General features: G+C 41.9%; 1 protein-coding gene across 1 annotated transcript in view; it reads right to left on the bottom strand.

Annotated features, from left to right (window-relative positions):
* LOC139420554 (protein FAM171A1-like) overlaps positions 1 to 22,022 on the bottom strand; it is a 56,698-nt gene extending 34,676 nt beyond the window's left edge. The window contains exons 1-2 of the mRNA XM_071170749.1: positions 21,748 to 22,022; positions 2,994 to 3,221 (exon numbers count right to left, since the gene is read on the bottom strand). Coding sequence (XP_071026850.1) covers positions 2,994 to 3,221; positions 21,748 to 21,859 — 340 coding nt within the window. The 5' untranslated portion in view covers positions 21,860 to 22,022. The remainder of the gene's footprint in view (positions 1 to 2,993; positions 3,222 to 21,747) is intronic.
* Positions 22,023 to 24,567: the final 2,545 nt, after the last annotated feature.

The following is a 24,567-nucleotide window of genomic DNA, read 5'->3' as shown; positions in this document are numbered from 1 at the left end:
TTTCAGCAGACACTTGGCGTTGCAAGCACCATGCTCTACTAACTGAGCCACATGGGACCCACCACAGTCACTCATTTATTCATCACAATAACCCCCCCTGTGGCTAATTTTTATTCTCACTAATAAAAGGTCAACTATTGAATTTTGTGTTCCTCTCAACTTAATTCTAAATCTAGGGGTTTCTTTATTTTCTAGCATTGTGGTTTGTAGAATTTTTTTTTTTTTAAGATCTTACTTGATTAGTTTAAATCTCTAGCTTTCCCTTTTCCATTCTCTGTGATCTGCCTCGACTATTAAAGCCTTGGATGGTGTTTTTCATAGCGCCCTTCATTTAATCACAGGAGACAGTTTAATTACTCAACACTGTATTCTTCACCAAAAGGTTCTCTGTAGAATCACTACAGTCTTTTTGTTTACAAAGCCCTGCTCCACAAACTCCTGACTTACCTTGGCTAACATCACTATTAAGACTTAAAATGACAAGTTCTTAAACCTGTTCACAGGGCTGGTTAACTCTGGAGACTCCTTTGGTGTCTAGAGTGTCAGGTAAATCAGCCTTTCATTTCCTTGCACCGTACGTGTGGAATGATCTACAATACACTTTAAAATGGGAGGAATTGGTGCCTCTAGGTCATGTCAGACGGTTGTTAAGGGACCTTTTTACAGAAGAATGTGTCTGTTTTTTATGAACGTGTTTTGCTTTTCGTGTATTGTTGTATATAATAATGTGTATTTTATTGTGTATATGAATGTGTAGTTAAATGTGTTTGTTGTATTTTGATGTGTCTTGTGGTGCTATACAGGGCTCACCTGGAAGAGAGACCTTGACTCCCTGTCTAACTAGCCTCCTTCTGGCTTCAAATGAAAAACAGGCCATATTTTATTTTAGGAATAAGGCCTGTTTTTCTTTTGAAGCCAGAAGGAGGCTAGTATCAGCTACATTTATGCCTTTACTAGACTATGGGGATACTTTATATATGAATGCTTCCGCTCAGTGTTTGAGATCAATTGACACCCTTTACCGTGGCACTTTGAGATTTATTTTAAACTGCAAAACCCTTACGCACCACTGCACTTTGTATACCAGGGTTGGCTGGCCTTCTCTAGTCACTCGTAGGCTCAGTCACTGGTATACTTTTATTTACAAAGCCATTTTGGGTTTACTACCTTTTTATTTGGGCATTTTTATTGTTCAGAAATGTGGTGGATACTCTCTTCGTTCGCTGGACTTTATCCTGCTAACTGTTCCAAATGTCCGAACTGAATTTGGTAAAAGGACTTTTATGTACTCTGCGCCATCATCTTTGAACACCTTACAAAATACTTTTAAACTGGTAGAACTTGTCCCTATTGGTGTTTATGAATCACTGATGAAGGATTTTGATGCTGATTCCCTGACCTGTCAATGTTTTTAATTTGCTGTTTTATACTCTTGTGAATTCAATGGTTTTTACAAGATTACTTGTAGTTTTTCATATTGTCTGTTTTTTGTAATGACTTGGTGCTGCCTATCTTGGCCAGGGCGCTCTTGAAAAATATATTTTAATCTCAATGAGCCCTTCCTGGTTAAATAAAGGTTAAATAAAAATAAATAAATAAATAAATAGAAAGACCTTGGTCTTAGCATTGACTCCTTGTCTCAGCATTGACTCCCTGTCTAAATAAAGACACCTTGGTCTCAGCATTGACTCCCTGTCTAAATAAAGACACCTTGGTCTCAGCATTGACTCACTGTCTAAATAAAGAGACGCTGGTCTCAGCATTGACTCCCTGTCTCAGCATTGACTCCCTGTCTAAATAAAGACACCTTGGTCTCAGCATTGACTCCCTGTCTAAATAAAGACACCTTGGTCTCAGCATTGACTCCCTGTCTCAGCATTGACTCCCTGTCTAAATAAAGACACCTTGGTCTCAGCATTGACTCCCTGTCTAAATAAAGACACCTTGGTCTCAGCATTGACTCCCTGTCTAAATAAAGACACCTTGGTCTCAGCATTGACTCCCTGTCTAAATAAAGAGACCTTGGTCTCAGCATGGACTCCCTGTCTAAATAAAGAGATGCTGGTCTCAGCATTGACTCCCTGTCTAAATAAAGAGACCTTGGTCTCAGCATTGTCAAAGACTCCAGCCACCCTAGTCATAGACTTTTCCCTCTGCTACTGCACGGCAAGCCATAAGACTCTCGAATATCTAATCAAATGGCTACCCAGACTATTTGCATTGTCCCCCCCCTTTTATACCGCTGCTACTCTCTGTTATTATTTAAGCATAGTCACTTTATTAACTCTAACTACATGTAGATATTACCTCAATTACCTCGACTAACCTGTACCCCCGCACATTGACTCTGTACCGGTACCCCCTGTATATGGTCTCGCTATTGTTATTTTACTGCTGCTCTTTGATTTGACTCCCTGTCTAAATAAAGACACCTTGGTCTCAGCATTGACTCCCTGTCTAAATAAAGAGACCTTGGTCTCAGCATTGACTACCTGTCTAAATAAAGACTGAATAAAAATCAGAGACAAAAGTTATCCTCTTTCCTCCTCCTTTCTCTGTCTTCCGGTCACTCCTCCTTTCCTCTCTCTGTCACTCCTGCTTTCCTCTCTCTGTCACTCCTGCTTTCCTCTCTCCGTCACTCCTCCTTTCCTCTCTCTGTCACTCCTCCTTTCCTCTCTCTGTCACTCCTCCCCTTTCCGCTCTCTGTCACCCCTCCTTTCCTCTCTCTGTCACCCCTCCTTTCCTCTCTCTGTCACTCCTTTCCTCTCTCTGTCACTCCTAAATTGCCCAGTGCTGATAAGCATGTGTGTGTGAACAATCTGAAAGTGTTGTGTGAGGATAATGGGGGTGGTCACTTATTATAATAAAGCTGTAATGGGGCACCCTCATTATCCTCACACACCACTTTCAGATTGTGTGTGTGTGTGTGAACGCACGCACGCACGCACACACACATACACACACACACAGTAGATTTTACTACTTTGACCTACCGGGCAGTCTGGTGGGTCTCCAGGGGGCGGAATTTGGCACATAGCCCTGTCTGGTTGCTGTGACAACCAGCAGGGTTCCAAGGCGGTAGGGAAAACGCAGGTAGGCATTGCCGTCGAGAGCAGAGGTCTCTGTGGTTACAGGGGTGTGGTTGGCGAAGAGCTCGATGGTGGCTCCGCCCAGGGGCTGGTGGGTGCTGGCATCACTCAGGTGAACCTTCAGAGTCACCTCTACACAGAGAGAGTGTGAGAGTTACACACTCAGCTAAGTAAGCATCAGTGATGTCAAATAAGATAAGTTAAAAAAATACTTACATTCCCAAAGAAAATAACATACTTTTTACACATTTTGACTGACACCCAAAAGTACTCATTACATTTGGAATGCTCAGCAGTACATGAAAATGGTCCAATTCACACACTTATCAAGAGACCATCCTTTGTCGTCATCCCTACTGCCTCTGATCTGGCAGACTCACTAAACAGAAATTCTTCATTTGTAAATTATGTCTGCGTGTTGTACTGTGCCCCTGGCTATCCTTAAATTTAAAAAAGAAGAGAATTGTGCCGTCTGGTTCGCTTAATATAAGAAATTTGAAAGGATTTATACTTTTACTTTTGATACTTAAGTGTATTTAAAACCAAATACTTTTACTCAAGTAGTATTTACTGGGTGACTTTCACACTTAAACTTCCGACTTCAACTGTATATATACACACAGTAGTCCATACAGGAGTCAGGAAAAGCTTTCTGACTCAGGCACATTTGACATTGGCAGTTAACAGCCAATCACAGTGAGTGGCCAAAAGCACATTTCCTGGTTACCAGCCAATAGCGAGGCTCTGTCACAACAATGGGCCCTTTCGCTGTTTCTTGATGCCTGAGGAAGGAAATCTCTGAGCACACATCTCCTTTATTACTGTCATACACTTTCCTGGAAACTGCTGAATAACATACTTCCATTAAACCATTAACTCCTTTGGATAGCAGAGCATTGTAAAGCTGGCCACACACACACACACACACACACACACACACACACACACACACACACACACACACACACACACACACACACACACACACCTAGTTCATGCAGTGCCAGAGCTAAACTGGACAGAGCAACAACCCATTCTCTCAAGCGGAACACCCACACTGGCCAAGCTTATCTAGGCTAGACCTTTGTTAGGGCCCTATAAAATCTGATGAATTTAAAAATATATATATAATAATTTCAACTTTATTTTACTAGGTAGGTCAGTTATTTACAACTGCAACCTGGCCAAGATACAGCAACGCAGTGCAGCAAAAAACAACAGAGTTACACATAGGAGAAACTAAAGTACAGTCAATAACACAATAGAAAAATCTATATACAGTGTGTGCAAATGGAGTAAGGAGGTAAGGCAATAAATAGGCCATAGAAGCAAAGCAATTACAATTTAGCAGATTAACACTGGAGTGATAGATGAGCAGATGATGATGTGCAAGTAGAAATACTGGTGTGCAAAAGAGCAAAAAAGTAAATAAAAACAATATGGGGATGAGGTTGGTAGTTGGGTGATTCATTACGTTTATTTTTTCTCCCCAAATTCCATTTGTTTTTCCAGGTTTCCATTTCCCCCTGTTTTTTCAGGTTCACTCTCAAAATTGCACTTTTTTAATAGAAAAACCAGATAAATCGGAGGTCTGGGATTTTTTGGTGGAAATTAGGATTTTTGGGTGTAGATAACCTTTAATTCCAGTGAGCACCTAAGTTTTTTTGTAGCCACATGTGATGGTAGAGTTTACAAAACAAATACACACTGAGTTGATGAAAATAATCCTGATATCATTCTGCCAGGGAAGCTAGGCTACTTTGTAGTTAACATTTCATTGAGAAGTTTTTTGGGAAAGCATTTCCATCTACCAGAAGACTGTTTTCATTAGCATCATTGCCAAGCGCTACACAAAGTGGTAGCTGAAAGCACCGCATATACACAGACAGGGGTATTCTGGAATGGGAGACAGATGGTGAAACCCCAAGTTTCACAAGAGAAATCCACTTTAGTTTCAGTGAGCGTGAGTTAACCTTGGCAAGGTAACAGGTCAGGCCAGAACCCTAACCTTTACCACTGTGGCGAAAGGCACTGTGCATGAGTCAAACGGTGTGAGTGAGACAGAGAGAGACAGAGGCCAACCAGAAAAAGAGAGCAAGACCTTTAAAAACAGAGTATACACACACACACCCATTTCAGCTTGTTTCATAAAGGAGCTTGGCTAACAGCTTAACGGTGACTTGGTACCAACACTAAACAAATGTCTGGTCTGGCAGGTTATGTAAACAACAGTAATGTGTGCTAATGGCTAACAAGGATACTTTAGCCATACTTCATCACTGAAATAAGTAGCAGCTCAGTCTAGTAGTCACCGACAGCAAGAGGAACAATTCATTTCATCAACTCAAGACACACACGTTCCTCATCTACTTACTCCTGTGTCGTATACATGCACATGCACCCACACACACACACCCCGTCACAAACCCTGTCCCACACACACCCCCTCTCACAAACCCTGTCTCACACACTCCCCCCACTCACAAACCTTGTCTCACACCCCCGCCCACTCACAAACCCTGTCTCTCACACACACACACACACCCTCTCACAAACCCTCACAAACACTCCCCTCTCACACAAACACTCCCCCTCACACACACCCTCTCTCATCTGTCCTCTTGTTGCAGACACTTGTCTCTGTGATAAGGGGAGTGGTGTCTGATCATTGGCCCTTAATTAAGGCTGAAAGGGTGTGCCCCTCCCCCCTACCATACATACACATCCTTTAGCCTTACATAGACACATCCACACTTACCCCGTCCCCCAACCATGCACTCCCTCCACCCCAGGCTGGATGATTATTCAGGTAACAGACACACAGAGGGTCAGACAGATGCAGACTACAGGAGACGGACCACTACAGATTATCTATCTAGGTTGCCCGAAAATATCACTTACTTAACTAGTTGCAACAAACATTTTAAGTTTCACTGTAGTGGGTCTGGGAGAGGGAGGTATTTAAATGGTGCATCACTTCCTGTCCCAGTGTTCCGTCCTTCTTTAGGGGTACCAGCTGTGCTCACTCTGAAGAGCTCCCCTGGGAGACTGGGGCGCACGCACGCACGCACGCACACACCCATTCTGATCCAATAAATCTCTGGTGACATCCTTAAACAGGCTACAGCCCTCTGAAAAAAAGTGCACCGCAAAAACACACACGCATGTAGGAAGAGAAATGTTGTGTCTCAGCAGCCCTGTTAAACCAGTCTTTCTCTCAGTAACTGGCTCTCGGTCAGTCTGTCGGTCTGTGTGCCATATGGAGGATAAAGGCATCAAAGAGTTTTTCCTGACCTGATGCTGAGATCTACCACCAATTAGCCAAAGCAACAGCAGCCAGAGCAGCAGGGCGTGTGTGAGACAGACAGTATGGGTGTGAGAGGTAGAGCCAGTGTGTATCATTATGTTTGTGTGAGTGTGTGTAGAGGTTATTGATCAGACCCTGCTGTGAGGTAGAGGGAGTTGGACATCATCACTGAGCCATAATAATGGCAGGAGGACAGTAGCATCCTCTGTCTGTGGCTACTAGCGGCTCTGATGGATGGCTACTGCTATCAAAGGTCAACTGGTTGTGCTTATGGTATCCATGGTTAGTGGTTATTAAACTGTCAGATCTGGTCCTAGATACTGTTAACTCCTGGTGTGTGTACCGGTTCAACCCCTGCTGGTGATTTCTCTCCCCCCGCTCAACGCAAACACACAAAAATGTAATAGGATAGGGATAATCCACCACAACATCTTTAACATAACCTACCAAGTTCTCTCTTTAAAATATCCTGATCAATATTTCAGTACAGTAAATAAGTAGGCAGAGATTAGAGTATAGAGGGAATAATCCCCTCAACTCTGCAGGAGAGGAGAGAGGGGGGCTTTCTTTGGTACCATCACAACCTTTCAAACTCCTCCTTGGCACACTAGGAAACTACAGTGTTCTGTGTTCTACGAAAATAAATCATTTGAGTCATCTCATTAATATTTGGGGGATTCCCCATCTCTCTCCGTTTCTGCTCTTATTAGGTCTATTTATCGTACACTCCATTTCCTTCATCGCTTTCCTGGTTTTGTGTGTATAAAGACGTGGGGATAGACATGAGAGACCTCTTCGAAAACAAAGTAGTCTTGTTTCAGAATGAGGGGTGCTGGTGTTGTTCTGTCTCTCTGGGGCATGGAGACCCAGTCTGGGTTAGGGTGGAGAAACTCAGACATAGTGGACGAACTGCAGAAAACATACTCAGGTACTGTGTGGACTTACCTTCACTTTCAGTGACACAAACAATGGAAACTGACTTGAAGGTATATTTGAAGCATTTCATTCCAAATCCCAATTTATCCATTTTCAGAAATGTTGGTAAATTATATTTATTTTTGTTTAAAGAACTTATGAAAGAGATGTGTTTTTCCCCCCATCTAATCATGGCTTGTTAAATGACAGACATGTTTGTTTGAAACTTATCACTAGATTGTTTGTCTCTAGAAAATGAAACGATCACATTTAGTTTTAAAACGAGATATATCCACCGCACTCACTGAGAAAAAAGTAGGACTGCAAGGTTTTACACATATATATACACACATATATATATATTTTAATCAGACCCACTGCAGTCAAAAACGTTTTCTGTGTTTTGAAATTACATTCCCAAACTATTAAAAGTTAGAATAATATTGTGAAATTGTGAAAATATGATAGTGCCATTTTAACGTAAGAGCTGTTTGAAAAAAACGTCAGCCTGTTTTGGTGGAATGGAGTTTTGGCCTGCCTGGTAACATCACCAGGCGGTACATGACTTAATAGACCAATAATAAAAGTTATTAACGGCTAGTTTTCAGTTTCTCCTTCCCCACTCAGACCACTCCCAGACAGTCCTAGCTCAATTATTGCTTAAGAAATTGCTCTTCGCTCAAAAGCTATTTTTGTAAATGTTTTACCATTATAATGGAAAGCAGTAAGATAGAGATAAGAACGGCTGCATTGGACCTTTAATAAAGAATTGTACAAATGATACATTTGTGACGTCAACACAAACATACATACACTTAAAAATGTATCAATACAATAATATGAGACCTGGGCTCTGGTCAAAAGCAGTGCACTATATAGGGAATTGTTACTGTAATTTAATTATGCCAATGTGTTTTCATTAATTGAAAACCCTTAATCTATTTTATGAGAATTTGTAAGATTCTTGTTTGCATAAAATAGACGGAGACCAGCCATTTCAATAATAGGTAACAGAATTTATTCTCGGAGCGCGCTGCCACTTAACCACGAGCAACAGTTTATATACAATGATTATGATTAAATTACTGAACAAATCATTTTAAATGGAACTGTAACTAAGTAAACTTATACTCTGTTTTATTATATCTGATTAACAATATGAGTTGATAAGAAGGGATTGCCATTTGGGACTAGGCCTAACTCTAACCAAACACTACAGCATGAGGCTAATTCATTATGTTTTGAATTCATATGTTAAATATACAGGATACAAACATTGTAATCCAGCTAAACAATGGATATATAGCTTTTTCCAACAAAACCTTTTGTAATACACATTAAAATCTATGAACTAAAAATCTGAGGACAGTAATATTTTACACATATAAATAATAATTGATTAAACTTTTATAGTGCTTTTCATTGCAAACAGAATCGCAAAGCATTTGTTAAGCAAAATAAACAACAAAATGTAATGTAAAAAGACATTTAGGCTACAACAGTAGCTAGATCAGCTCGATCAAGACGGAGTGCTTCTTCAAGCCTCCAGCAGATGGCCGCCGCGGGCATGAGAGGATTTAGAAGCTCTGCTAGATGGTCAGCAGAGGTGCTGGTTGGAGGTGGTGGTCATGTCAGCATGTCCAAGGCAGCTCGATGTCATCAGGGCTTCTCTGCGCCTTCAACCTCTCTGCTAGCTAGCATTAGCTAGTTTGTTGACAACACTGATTTTCATCAAGTTACAGGCAGGAATCCAATTCATGATATCAATACTTGATCTGCACACATTTAGCTATTGAAAAATACACATTTTGTAAAATAAAATACATACAATGAAATATGTACATCAGAAAGAGGAAGAACGAAAAACAAAATAGAACTACTGTAAAATAGATTGTTTCTGTAAAACGTGTATAAGATGTATAAACTGAAGGTAGAAGCCCACGTGTTTATTACTTTAATCCAGTTGGGGGAAGGGTGGTAGGGTTTGCGGGGAATAATAAAAGTATATTCTTAAAAAAGTATGAATATAGGTATGAGTATGTAGAGATCGACCGATTTCTGATTTCAAATATTCATAACAATCGGTAATCTGTATTTTTGGACAACGATTGTGGACAATGTTTTTATTTTTAACATCTTTATTTAACTAGGCAAGCATTTTCAATGACAATACGGAACGGTTCTGTATTTCACTGAAAGAATAAACGTTTTGTTTTCGAAATTATAGTTTAGGGATTTGACCATATTAATGACCAAAGGCTTGTATTTCTGTGTGTTATGTTATAATTAAGTCTATGACTTGATATTTGAAAAAGCAGTCTGAGCGATGGTAGGCAGCAGCAGGCTCGTAAGCATTCATTCAAACAGCACTTTCGTGCGCTTGCCGGCAGCTCTTCGCTGTGCTTCAATCATTGAGCTGTTTATGACTTCAAGCCTATCAACTCTCGAGATTAGGCTGGTGTAACCAATGTGAAATGGCTAGCTAGTTAGAGGGGTGCGCGCTAATAGTGTTTCAATCAGTGACGTCAGTTGCTCTGAGACCTTGAAGTAGTTGTTCCCTTTGTTCTGCAAGGGCCGCAGCTTTTGTGGAGCGATGGGTAACGATGCTTCGAGGGTGGCTGTTGTCGATGTGTTTCTGGTTCGAGCCCAGGTATGGGCGAGGAGAGGGACGGAAGCTATACTGTTACACTGGCAATACTAAAGTGCCTATAAGAACATCAAATAGTCAAAAGGTATATGAAATACAAATGCTATGGAGAGAAATAGTCCAATAATAACTACAACCTAAAACTTCTTACCTGGGAATATTGAAGACTCATGTTAAAAAGGAACCACTAGCTTTCATATGTTCTCATGTTCTGAGCAAGGAACTAAAACGTTAGCTTTTTTACATGGCACATGTTGCACTTTTACTTTCTTCTCCAACACTTTGTTTTTGCATTATTTAAACCAAATTCTGGGATTTTTGCTCACTGTTCTTGTGATCATTTTGACCCCACGGGGTGAGATCTTGCGTGGAGCCCCAGATTGAGGGAGATTATCAGTGGTCTTGTATGTCTTCCATTTCCTAATAATTGCTCCCACAGTTGATTTCTTCAAACCAAGCTGCTTACCTATTGCAGATTCAGTCTTCCCAGCCTGGTGCAGGTCTACAATTTTGTTTCTGGTGTCCTTTGACAGCTCTTTGGTCTTGGCCATAGTGGAGTTTGGAGTGTGACTGTTTGAGGTTATGGACAGGTGTCTTTTATACTGATAACAAGTTCAAACAGGTGCCATTAATACAGGTAACGAGTGGAGGACAGAGGAGCCTCTTAACGAAGAAGTTACAGAAGAGAGAGCCAGAAATCTTGCTTGTTTGTAGGTGACCAAATACTTATTTTCCACCATAATTTGCAAATACATTCATAAAAATCCTACAATGTGATTTTCTGGATTTTTTTCTCTCATTTTGTCTGTCATAGTTGAAGTGTACCTATGATGAAAATTACAGGCCTCTCATCTTTTTAAGTGGGAGAACTTGCACAATTGGTGGCTGACTAAATACTTTTTTGCCCTACTGTACATGTGATTGTAAAAGTTGTGTATATTTTGGTTTGGTCCAGCGAGGGTTATCTGTATTTCCGTACCCCCTTATTGTTCTCTTTTGCCTGACCTTCGGCTAGCAAGGTGCCTGAGAGCTAGGACCGCGCCAAGGGTTAACATAATGTGTGTTGTCTCTTAAAGAATTCAACTAGCAGACCTCCAGTTGTGGCAGCGTCCTAATTAACAGTACACAACGCAGAACGAACCACACTACAAACTGGTGACGCGACCTGCCGACTGTCAGCTCAAGCCGACCACCGGAGCTGTGCATGTGGATGAGATGCGCGATCTACGCATGCGCATTTGTTGATGGTTTGCTATAAGTGAATTTATACTGTAAATAGTGAAGCTGAATGTAGCATATTCACTAGATACGGGTATTTGTGTTTGCTTGTTTTTGAAGGAATTTGTTTATTGTATTTTTTTGTATTTGTATACAGTATATTACATTGTATTTTGGTGCTCTATTGAGCCATGGAAGACTCAAGTCCATAAGATGAGTTATGCTGGGGATTTTAGTGTGGGTAGAGGGATGGGTGTCCTTGCATTTACACCATTTGTACAGTCAGCTCCTGGGAGTAGAGTGTTTCCTAGTCCTGAGTTTTCAAGCACTGGGAGGAGTAGGCTGTTTACTCCACCTGACCAGGGTATCCCACCTCTGTCTTTTGATGTATCATCATCCCCAGTCCTCAGTAAAAATGGGACACCTCCAAGTCAGTTTAGTGACCTTATTAAGCAGATTGGTTCAGAGATAGATTCTCCTATCAGAGCGAGTTTACTGCAGCCTGGGACTTCGAGTCTTTCTCCTGCCCATTCCCCTCAACAACACCAGCAGTTTCTCCTGCCTGAGCAATGTGGGTCGACTTTTATTGATGCATCCAAGCTGAACCTGGTTGAGAAGTCAGATGTTAGTGCTCTACCTTTCTTTAGGGGTGATGGCTCAGATAAGTACTCTGTCCTGGAGTGGGATGAGCTTCTACCTAGAGAAAAGGGGTTGCACTGGGTCTGAGAATGTCTACCTAGAGAAGAGGGGTTGCACTGGGTCTGAGAATGTTGGGGAGGTGATGTCTAGGCTCATGGGGAGGACACAGGATGTGACCAAAGTCTGGATGCGTAACAACCCTGTTGTCACAGATGTTAAGGCAGTGTTCAGTGTTCTCAAGCAACACTTTGGGGATACTGTCTACTCAGGCATGCCATTAGCTGATTTCTACTCAATCAAACCATATGCTAATGAGGATCCACTAGATTTCTGGATTAGGCTTAACAAAGCTGCAGAGGCAGCTGAACAGTACCTTGTAAGTGAGGGCAGTCATGTTTGTAAGCAACTGTCCTGATAAAGAGTTGGCCCAGGTGTTCAAATACAAACCCCTTCGTGACTGGACTGCCAGTGAGGTACAGGATCGTTTGGATGAACTGTTAACCTCTTGAAACTAGGGGGCACTAGTTTTATGTTTGAAAAAATAACGTTCCCAAAGTAAACTGCCCATTTCTCTGGACCAGATGCTAGAATATGCATATAATTGACAGCTTAGGATAGAAAACACTAAAGTTTCCAAAACTGTAAAAAATATTGTCTGTGAGTATAACAGAACTGATATTGCAGGCAAAATCCTGAGAAAAATCCAATCAGGAAGTGACTCTTATTTTGAAACCCGTCTTTCTATGCATCCCTATCGCCCATTGAAAGGGATATCAACCAGATTCCCTTTTCTGTGGCTTCCCGAAGGTGTCTACAGCCTTTAGACGTGGTTTCAGGCCTTTATTTTGAAGAATGAGCGTAAACGACTACATTGCGTCAGTGGCCAGCTGAGGGCTCTCAGAGTGATTCTTGCATAAAAGACAGAGGTAGTCATTTTTCCTCTCGCTCCTACTGAAAAGCCAATTGTCCCGGTTGATATATTATCGAATAGATATTTGAAAAACACCTTGAGGATTGATTATGAAAAACTTTGCCATGTTTCTGTCGATATTATGGACAAAATTTGGAACAAAAATAGGCGTTGTCGTGACCGCTATTTCCGGTGGATTTCTCAACATAACGTGACCAACAAAAGGAGGTATTTTGGGTATAAAATAATCTTTATGGAACAAAAGGAACATTTTCTTTCTAACTGGGAGTCTCGTCAGTGAAAACATTCGAAGATCATAAAAGGTAAACGGTTAATTTGATTGCTTTTCTGATTTTCGTGACTAAGCTTCCTGCTGCTAGCTGGACATAATGCTATGCTAGGCTATCGATAAACTTACACTTACGCTTGTCTTGCTTTGGCTGTAAAGCATAATTTCAAAATATGAGATGACAGGGTGATTAACAAAAGGCCGTTGCGCTATGCTAATTAGTGTAGTTGATGACAATTCTCCCGGATCCGGGATGGGTAGTTCCAGATTAAGGGAGCGTAAAGCATGTAGAACACAACTTTCACAGCAGGTGGCTGCTGTCTTTGACTCCCCCCAGGAGGAAGTGGATCCTGTGAGCAGATCTAATGTGTCATCTTTTCCTCGATGTGGTCATGAACCAGAACAGGCCCCATCTGTATCTGAGGGTGGGACATTAGAGAAAGTTTTGAGTATGTTAGAGAAGGCTCTTGTCAGCAATACTCAGTCTGTGAACAGCGGGCCCCGTAAACAGTTCCCCAAACGTGAGAGTGAGTGCGCTGTCTGTGGAAGCACTAATCACTGGACCAAAGTTCACAGTCAGATGCACCAGTTGTGTTTCAAGTGCTTCTCTCCTGGCCACATGAGCTTTGACTGTAGTGAGACTGGGAAGCGGAAGAGCCCTGGAGATGGACAGACTGGCAGGTCTCAGGAAAACTAGAAAGCCTCCATTCTGAGGAGGTCAATGTGAGGCAGTCAAATTTTTCCTCCACTGATGATATCCAATCTGTTTATTCTTATTTTTGTGAGTCAGTACCCAAGAACACCACAGTAATTTTTCAGAACACCACCGTGCTAGTACAGGATAAAGTTGAGCTGAAGGAGATGTTAGATAGTGGGTCCATGGCTACTTCCCTGCACGCAGATATTGTACCTCAGTTGCGGGAGGCAGGAGTGGTAGAGGGGAACTTTCTAGCTCCTTCAGACACCATCCTGGTGGGTTGTGGTGGAACGTAAACTAGCCCAGTGGGCATGTGTGACTTAAAAATACAGCTTTATGGCTTCAGGTATGTAGTCCCAGTGCTTATTGCAGATGGGCAGGTTAACGAACTCATTGTGGGCACTAACGTGTTGAAGTCTCTGATTAGGCAGTTCAAATCAAATGACAGCTACTGGCGGGTGGTGGGTACGCCAGGTCCTTCTGGCCAGTGTGATGACAGCTACTGGCGGGTGGTGGGTACGCCAGGTCCTTCTGGCCAGTGTGATGACAGCTACTGGCGGGTGGTGGGTACGCCAGGTCCTTCTGGCCAGTGTGATGACAGCTAATGACAGCTACTGGCGGGTGGTGGGTACGCCAGGTCCTTCTGGTCAGTGTGATGACAGCTTCTGGCGGGTAGTGGGTACCCCAGGTCCTTCTGGCCAGTGAGATGACAGCCAGTTCCTGCGTCTCCTATCAAATCTGGAGAGACGGAGAGGAGACTCCATCCCAGATAAAGAGGACACCATTAAATTGTAGAGAGCAGTAACGCTCCAACCCATGAGTGAGCATCTGGTGTGGGGCCGCCTACCCCCAAAGACAAAACTCTCTGTGGGCAGTACTGTTGTTGTCGAGCCCAGCACGTCTCGTTGTGTGAATCAACACATACTAGTAGGGAGAGTAGTTACGCCTCTGTGGGGGGATGGATGGCAACAGATTGTGAATCCAACAACTTCGCCAGTTACCCTGAGATGAAATGCTAAAGTGGCAGATGTGTACCCTTGCATTGCATTGGAGGATTTTGATGATGTCAAGCAGCAAGCAGCTTACCAGAACGTGGCAAAAGTACAATGTGACAGCTCACATGGCAGTCTTACAGCTAAGAGTTCAGTTGGTGGCAGTGTAGTTAATGGCAACAGTACACTGAGTAATCTTGGATTTCAAGGCCTGTCTGTTGAGGAGTGTCCAGTTTCACAGTTCTGGAAAGACAAACTCGTTGGTTTAATTGAGAAGTATGACACAGTGTTCTCTAGACATAGACTGGATTGTGGAGAGGCAAAAGAGTTCTGCCATCGCATACGGCTGACTGATGACCGCCCATTTCGATTTACCCTATCGTAGGCTTTCTCCAGCTCATTACCAAAAACTCAGGGAAACACTGGACAATATGGAGGAAAAGGAAATCGTCAGAAAATCCTGCAGCGAGTACGCCTCACCATTGGTGCTGGTATGGAAAAAGAATGGGGACTGGCGTCTATGTACTGACTTTAGGTGGTTAAACGCCCGCACAGGAAAGGATGCTCATCCCCTGCCTCATCAGGCTGATGTACTGGCTGCGCTGGAGGGTAATGCCTTCTTCAGCACAATGGACTTGACCTCAGGATACTACAATGTGCCACTGCATGAAGAGGATAAGAAATACACTGCCTTTTCCTCTCCTTTAGGTCTGCACGAGTACAATCGTTTACCTCAAGGCCTTTGCAACAGCCCAGCTACTTTTATGAGAATGATGCTGACCATCTTTGGGGACCAACACTTTCTAAGTCTCCTTTGCTATTTGGATGATCTGATGGTTTTTGCTAAGACGGAGGAAGAGAGTCTGCAGAGACTTGAGATGGTTTTTCAGCAGTTGCAGGAGCACAATCTTAAACTGTCTCCGTCTAAGTGTAAGTTTTTGGGCCACATCATTTCTCAGGAGGGTGTAGCCACTGACCCTGCTAAAGTTCAACCCATTGTAAATGTGACTGAGAGTTAGATGATGGAAGCTGATGGTGTCACTCCGTCCCCTAGCAAAATCCGTTCTTTCCTTGGTATGATAGTATACTATCAACACTACATTGAGAATTGTTCCATGGTTGCTAGGCCATTGTTTCAGCTGACTACAGGTCAGAAGAAGCCTAGGAGAGGCAAGGGCAGAAAGAGGCCTGGTCCCTCTCGCAGGCTCAATGCTGCGGACTGGCCTGCCGAATGTCAACTCGCTTTCGAAGCTTTGAACGCAGCACTAGTTGACCAGGCACTGCTGGCTCATCCAAATTTTTCTCAGCCATTTTTACTTTCTGTTGATGCATCTACTAGTGGTTTGGGAGCTGTACTATCCCAAGTGCAAGATGGGAAGGCTGTAGCCAGGCCAATAGCTTTTGCTAATAAGTCTCTTAATCATGCACAATCCAAGTATCCTGCTCACCAGCTGGAATTTCTAGCCATGAAAATGGGTCATTCATGACAAATTCAGCCATTGGCTGCGAGGGCATAAGTTTATTGTGTGGACCGACAACAATCCACTCAAATATATTCTTACAAAGCTGAGACTTGATGCATGTGAGCAGAGATGGGTTGCAAAGCTGGCACCCTTTGATTTTGATATCCAGTACATACTAGGGCCCAAGAATGTTGTTGCTGATGCTTTGAGCAGAGAGCCATTTGTCCGCTCCAAAGTTCTGCACCGACTGACAAGAATTCCATATGATGTCCTGCTGGAGGAAGCCAGAGATCTTCGAGTGGATGATGTACAAGACATGTTCCGTCTCTCTGAGAAAAGCAAGAGGCTGGCTGTAGAACGTCTATGGCTCCTGGGAGTGAGTTGAGTAGAGCTGGACACGATGTCAGTGGGTTGGTTTCCTGTGAAGAGGTGTCTGCTGTCCTCTATGCCCACCCCCGATGGGATGATGGTGCCACAGTGAGGGCCGTTTCACATGTGAAGCACCTTGAGAAGTTGATGTCCATGGGTCAGAGCCCTTTACCCATCCTTACACACAAGGAGCTGTATGATAACCAGTCACTGGATCCTATCATCAGCAGAGTCATGTTCTTTGTAGATAGAGGCTGACGCCCATCTAGGAGAGAGAGAGTCCGTGAAGCTAAAGAAACAGTTTATACTCGAAGACAGTGAGGAAAACTCACCACGCAGTTAGGGATTCTGTATCGTGTCTAAAAGCACCCAGTGAGTAAGAAGAAAATATTCCAATATGTCATACCTGTGTCTTTAAGAGGCCGTGTGTTGAAGGGAGTGCATGATGATGCTGGTCATCAGGGTCAGCAGTGCACATTGTGGCTCACGAGACAGCGGTTTTACTGGGAATCTATGGAGAAAGATGTCAAGGAATACGTGGTCCACTGTAAGAGATGTGTTGAGTAAAGCACCTGAGCCTGAAGCAAGAGCTCCACTTGTCTCCATTGTGACAACGGCGCCTTTAGAACTTGTGTGTATTGATTTCCGGACTGCAGAAGATTCAAACAGCAAGTCTATTGATGTGTTAGTAGTGACAGATCACTTTACTAAGCTGGCCTGTGCGTATCCATGTCCAAACCAGTCTGCTAAGACTGTTGCTCGTGTTCTCTGGAATCATTTATTCTGCATTTATGGGTTCGCTGATTGTATCCATTCTGACAGGGGTGCTAACTTTGAGAGTTCACTTATTGAGGAATTACTTCAGTTATCTGGTGTTGAAAAGTCCCACACCACACCTTATCATCCCATGGGTAACGGTCAAGCAGAACGTCTGAATCGCACACTGGGTGGGATGATTAGAGCTCTGCCAGCTAGGTCCAATGCTAAATGGCCTCAGATGTTGAACACATTGACATTCTCCTTTAATAACTGCACTGTACACGAGACTACTGAGTTTCCACCCTTCTTCTTGATGTTCGGACGCACCCCTAGGTTGCCGGTAGATGTTATGTTTGAAAGTGTGCTGTTGGATGGGGACACAGTAGATGTGGATAAATATGTCCAGTCTCTGGGTGAGGATCTGAGAGAGGCCATGACATTGGCTCAGCAGCATGCCAGTAAGCAACAAGAGAGACAAGCCGGGGTCTACAACAAACGGTCTAAGGGTCACTCTGTGCAGAAGGGAGACAGAGTTCTACTTGCTAACAAGGGGGAAAGGGCAAGAAGAAACTGGCTGATCGCTGGGAGAGTGTGGTGTACATAGTGGTTGCGAAGAACAGCTCACTCAACACATATCGTATCCAACACCCTACCACTGGACGCATCAAAACTGTGCATAGGAAACTGATTATGCCAGTCAACTTTCTGCCTTTGCCTTCGTGGGAGGAACCCGAGGGTCTCGGATCTCTATCGAGTGGTGACGTGATCTCTGAGATGTCTGCGGGTTCCAGCCAAATGGATGGGAGTGACGCTAGGACTGTCCACTGGGTAGCAGGCCTTCCTGAGTCTTCTGGGAAGATAGTCCAAGAGGATGGTGAAGTCCCAGCTGATGGAAGTGAGGTGGAACAACCGTATGAAGTCCCCTTAAGTGAGAGTTCTAATTGCAAAACTCCATTCAGTGTGGATGATGCTGTGACAGATAATGTTACCTTGGTTGAAGATGCTTCGTCAGTGTGGTCTGTGACAATCTACCAGGATTATCATCAGTCGTCTGACACTACTAGTGTTGAATCTGTAACTGAAAGTGTGCTGGCTCCGGATATGCCGATCTGTAGTACTCCCCATCCTGAGGTTAGACCTCTGAGCACGGTTAATGCTGTCCGTGACATTCCTGCTAGGTTTTTGGGTGAGGGTGTTTGGACTAGACTCGTTAGATTTATTAAGCCAGTGGATAGGCTAATCCAAACTATGTTTACACAGGAAATTAAACAGTTCTTGGTTTCTCAGTGACCGTAGGATATTGCCTACCTTTTCTTATATATATATATATATATATATATATATATATATATATATATATATATATATATATATATATATAGTAATCTAAGCGTGTCTTAGAATGATTTGTGGGTTTGTCTAATATACTTGACAATTCATGTAACTTTGTGTGTAGTCCGTCGGCATAAAATGTATATGGCATTTTTCGTATACGGTTGAATAAGGGATTAGCTACCCCTTATTTTTCCTAATCCTTTGCGGGATAGCTTTTCAACTGATCGACCAATTATGGGTCTAGAATTAAGGGACTACACTGGGTTACTCTGTCGCCCTGGGGGTGTGAAATGGTTTTTTTCTTTCTTTGCTTTATTACCTTTGAGGTAATGTGTCTTGTGCCTATAATCTAGTGTAAAACAGTGAGGGTGAATGTAGCAGTGTGATGTTGTTCCCCTAGATTATGCATCAAGTTGCACACAAGGACCAATTGAAATAGGTCAGGTCAGGGGGGGGGGATGTTAATAATTTTATAATAATAATTCAGTGTATTTCTTTATTTAATTACAGCTGCATAGCTAATGCTTTTCTTTGGTGTACAAACACTTTTTCATATGAATATTGTACATACATGTGATTGTAAAAGTTGTGTATATTTTGGTTTGGTCCAGCGCGGGTTATCTGTATTTCCGTACCCCCTTACTGTTCTCTTTTGCCTGACCTTCGGCTAGCCTGAGAGCTAGGACCGCGCCAAGGGTTAACATAATGTGTGTGGTCTCTTCGTGTGCAGGACAAATAACAAAATAATTCAACTAGCAGACCTCCAGTTGTGGCAGCGTCCTAATTAACAGTACACAACGCAGAACGAACCACACTACATATGGATATACATTTACCCCAAAAATATATGGGGGATTGGAAATGATGCAGACAATTACAATCTTTCTGCAATATTAAGCTGATCCACCCCTTAAAAAAAAAAATCAGTTAAAAAACAATGAAATATGTACAGAATTTCCAAATAATACTGCTACTGTTACGATGATAGCTAGGCTATAATATCTATTTTGTGACAGAAAAATGCAATTTGAAAAATGTAATTTGAAGGTATAGAACAGACACTGTACTTTATTCAGTGTTTTGCCAAGTGCTTTCTTCAACAAAAATCACAGATCTTATTCAGTCCCTCTTAATCCAATAATTAGATCATTGATTTTGTTCTGACAGAAACACTTATATGTATTACAAAATGATAGATCTGGTGGAAAACTGTTGCAGCAATCCCTCAACCAATACGGGTGTTGTACTAGTGCATGTGTGTATAAAGCACTGTTATAGTAGTCTCTGTGCACAAGCCCCAAGAATAAGCAGAGTGCTGCATTGCAGTGTGTCACATGCATAGGCACACACACAAACAAACACACACTTCAACATGATTTGGTCTTCCTGGCACCCTGTCCTCTAGCCCTGGCTGCAGTGAGCCTGTTCCCAGCTGTAGTGTATTATGGGTTGCAGAAATGAGAGTTGTATCTATAATTATGTGTCTGCATCCATGTTGCTAACTATGTGTTGTCTGTCTGCCTCCATATATATAGCTAGCTATGTGTGAGGAGATGAGAGACGAGAAGAAGCCCTCAGTATCAACAAGAGCCCCAGGGAGGGTCTGAAGGTTTTTTAGAGAGAGAGAGAGAGAGAGAGAGAGAGAGAGAGAGAGAGAGAGAGAGAGAGAGAGAGAGAGAGAGAGAGAGAGAGAGAGAGAGAGAGAGAGAGAGAGAGAGAGAGAGAGAGAGAGAGAGAGAGAGAGAGAGAGAGAGAGAGAGAGAAAAACAGAGGAGTGGGGGGGTCAATCAAAATACTGAGTTGAGATGCTCAGAAGGCATCAATAATTTTCTCTAAGGAACTTAATAGGCACCTACGTCATGTGTTGACATCGCGTGATAGTTGGGGACACTTAATATTTAGTTACAGACAGACAAGTACACACAAATTAGTCTAATAAATTACTGTTTGGTTAGGGTCTCACACAACTACGAGCACACAGTCACAGCAATATGATTAACAAACAAAATTAGAATGAAAACTGAAGCAGCAAAACAGAGCCGCACAGTTCTCCAAGCAAAGTAGTGTGTGTGTGAGAATAAGTGAGTGAGTACATGAGAGAAACAGATACGGCTAGTCTTGGAAGCACTCTTTCTCTTTAAAAAAAGAGAAAGCTTTGGAGTGGATGAATGAAATACATCTGCAGTGATTCTAACTACGCTTTACTGTGTGTTGCCATTTCACTCATGTCTGTAACAACGAATAAAACCACAGAATGATACAAATAGGTTCGCTGGGCCCAGCCTAAACCATTTCCAGCACTGCCCCCAATTCAGCAGGAGGCTGTGAAGGAAGAGGCAGTGAAGCAAAAGCCACCTGTCATATACTGCCTTTCACTCATTTATGAGAGATGGTGGTGTGTGAGAGATTCCTCCTTCCACTCACATCAGCAGCATCTAGCTTATAATCATGTCTGGAGGAATCTCCTGCATACGTGGTCAAATTCATACACAAAATGCATGAACGTTATCTCTATCGAGGAATACTGCTAGTCTGAAAACAATCCATTACACAATGATACATTGCATCAAAAAAAACATGCTCAAATTACGTTTCCACCTCATCTGAATAAGGACAAGTAAAACATGTTTTAGCTAAGGCTTGCACCAAAATTATCCATTACAATTGAGAGGCTGCAGAAGAACTTAGCATCAACTAACGTTAGCTAACTAGCTAATGTTAGCTAGCCTCTTGCCAACAACATGCAATATCAGTTAGGTCTAGCTATCTAGCTAGGTAAGATGTTTTTGTTTCAGTTGAGGACACGTTGTGAGACACACAAGCACTTCAAACCATTCAAATTATATAATACATTGGCTAAATTAAACATGAACAACCACAGAGAGATAACGTATGTATACAGTTTTGTGGCTGAAAGGGACAGCCAAATGAACGTTATATAACTAGCCAATTGAAAAGCTAACTAACGTAGCTAGATAACTATCTGAAGTTAGCACATAAACCACCAACGCCAAGTTATCGCTAGCTATACAAGTAGCTAGCTAGCAAGACGAACATATTGGGCATAACATCTCACAAGTACTTTGAATAAAGTGAACCATTTGTATCAGCTACCTACCTTTTAGAGCGTTGTCATCTTGCAGGGTTTTGGTTACCGCTTTCCACACATTGCATCCCAAAAGACAGAGCACAATCGCTGCGGTCCTGCTCAAAACCCCGACCCTCGTCATTGCAGATGTCACACACACAAAAAAAAAATCCAATAAATATAAAATATTGACTGGCTACATCAATGTATTGTAAACCACACACATGTACATCGGGCAAGACTCCATATTTTGTAGCATTAGCGTTCCCTCTATTTTCTCCTTCAGTATGTCCTGTTCAGTTCTGCATCCCACCCCTCCTGCTGCTCAGTCGGTTCTTATTTTTTCTTAAAAAATAAAGAAAGTCACTGAAGCCAGGGCGGCCCCACGTTAACTATTCCGACACCAGACGCTGCCCCAACAGGCGCCTAGCAGAATCATTTGTGGGGTTTGACCGCCATCTCCAGGCGACTCACTGAAGTGGTTGTCTGACCACCGCAAGTTAACACGTGTTGAATAGTTGACTGCTTTATGATGATAGTCTGTATTTGTTTTTAATTAACCATAATAACTCGCCCAAACATTTTTGATCTGAAACAATACTGATGAAAAACGCCATTTAACCAGAGATGTAATTCCTACTTGCTACTAAAAACTACACTGTCCACTAGCACTGAGCAATTACTGCTTTTTGAAATCGGTTCGGTTTAAGTTCGATTATTAATACATCACGTTTCTCGATTACGATTTCGATTATTATTTTAAACATGAAATGCATTATGCATTATATGGGTTACATGCTGTAATAACACAGAATAAACAATTAAAACAAGTCCCATGATGGTAGTGACTGCCCATTAATGCTTATTAGCCATCATTTATTGACATTACTTTATTAAATATTTCAGTTGTTGTGCATATTACATTTGTTTTATTTGATGACTATTATCTCATTCCAAGTCATCATCTCACCTCTTATAGAGCTGTTGCCTATGCAGATCTGGATTGATTTAACTTAGCTCTAAGGAAAATGCACAACGTGTGCATTGAGCCCAGAAAAAAACAGAGAACAAAATGGAATTAAAATAATTTAATCTACTTGACATCAATTAGTTTTTAAAAACCGAAAAATAACAGACATTTCGGTTAATCACTCAACACTAGTGTCCACAGTGTGCAAAATTGCCTTTTTCTTCACACAATGGCATTAACCACATTAAAAACATTAGTAATACAATACCAGTCAAAGTATGGACACACCTACTCATTCAAGGGTTTTTCTTTATTGTTACTAATTTGTACAATGTGGAATAATAGTGAAGACAACTATGAAATAACACATATGTAGTACTCATGTAGTAACCAAAAAAGTCTTAAACAAAAATAAATATATGTTATATTTGAGATTCTTCAAAGTAGCCACCCTTTACCTTGATGACAGCTTTGCACACTCTTGGCATTCTCTCAATTAGCTTCACCTGGAAGGCTTTTACAACAGTCTTGAAGGAGTTTCCACATATGCTGAGCACTTGTTGTCTGCTTTTCCTTCACTCTGTGGTACAACTCATCCCAAACCATCTCAATTGGACTGAGGTTGGGCAATTGAAGAGTCCAGGTCATCTAATGCAGCACTCCATCACCCTCCTTCTTGGTCCATGATTCACAGTTTGAACCACACGTGCAGAGATAATCCGTTCACATATTCTGCATCTCACAAAGACACGGCGGTTGGAACCAAAAATCTCAAATTTGGACTCATCAGATCAAAGGACAGATTTCAACCAGTCAAAAAATAAAGCATTTTATGGCTAAACTCAAATACACTAATTGATTTAAAAAAATGTTTACCAATTGTATAATAATTGTTAATGATATCACAAATACCACTGGTGGACTTATTTCACACATACAGCTAACAAAAAGTAAACGGAATGGTTTCAGAGATTGGTGGGAGGGGTTGAGGGTAGCTGAAGGTTGGGACTAAAAATAAATACAAATATGTGACTATATGACCAGGGGTCTTGATTTTGACTCTACCCTCTGTGACATTCATCTGAAACTTTACACAGTGCTGCACAGGGTGGGAGTTAACATTTGTCTCGCTCTATACAGCAGAAACATCTAAATGTGACAACAAACTGACAATATCGCCTACAAAAATAATTATCTGCGGTACTACTACTGTAAGAGACATTGCCAAAAAGGATACGATTCTCTCCTGGGCTGCCCATCATGATTTAAAAAGTGCTGAAACTAGAGACAGGAGTAGCAGAGGTCATGTAAACCAGTGATGCATGTTGAAAGAATAACAACATTAACTTTAACTTTTCCTTATATTAAGTGTAACTCAGTAAAAACGTTTCAATTGTCGCGTGTTGCGTATATTTTTTTGTTCAGTATAGTAAATAATGGCTACTTCTGAGAAAGTATTAAAACTTCTGAAGGGCAGTATTCTGAATTTCTGCCTGACTGACGTGCCCAAAGTAAACTGCCTGTTACTCAGGCCCAGAAGCTAGGAACTGCATATAATTGGTAGAATTTGATGGAAAACACGTTGAAGTTTCTAAACTGTTAAAATAATGTCTGTGAGTATAACAGAATTGATATGGCAGGCGAAAACCCAAGGAAAATCCATCCAGAAATAGTTGTATTTTTTGGCGCTAAGAGGCCTTTCCAATGCAAGTCTATGGGTCTGTATATAAAAATTCCTCCCAGATTGCAGTACCTGTGGATTCCACTAGATGTCAACAGTCTTTATACAGGGTTTCAGGCTTGTATGTTGAAATACGAACAAGTAATAGTAGTTTTTCCCAAGGAAGCTCAACAGGAAAAGTAGGCTTTTGGCGCGCATA

Source organism: Oncorhynchus clarkii, chromosome 2 (assembly GCF_045791955.1).
Source record: "Oncorhynchus clarkii lewisi isolate Uvic-CL-2024 chromosome 2, UVic_Ocla_1.0, whole genome shotgun sequence".
NCBI classification, from domain to species: Eukaryota; Metazoa; Chordata; class Actinopteri; order Salmoniformes; family Salmonidae; genus Oncorhynchus; species Oncorhynchus clarkii.
This window is presented reverse-complemented; position numbering and strand designations above follow the sequence as displayed.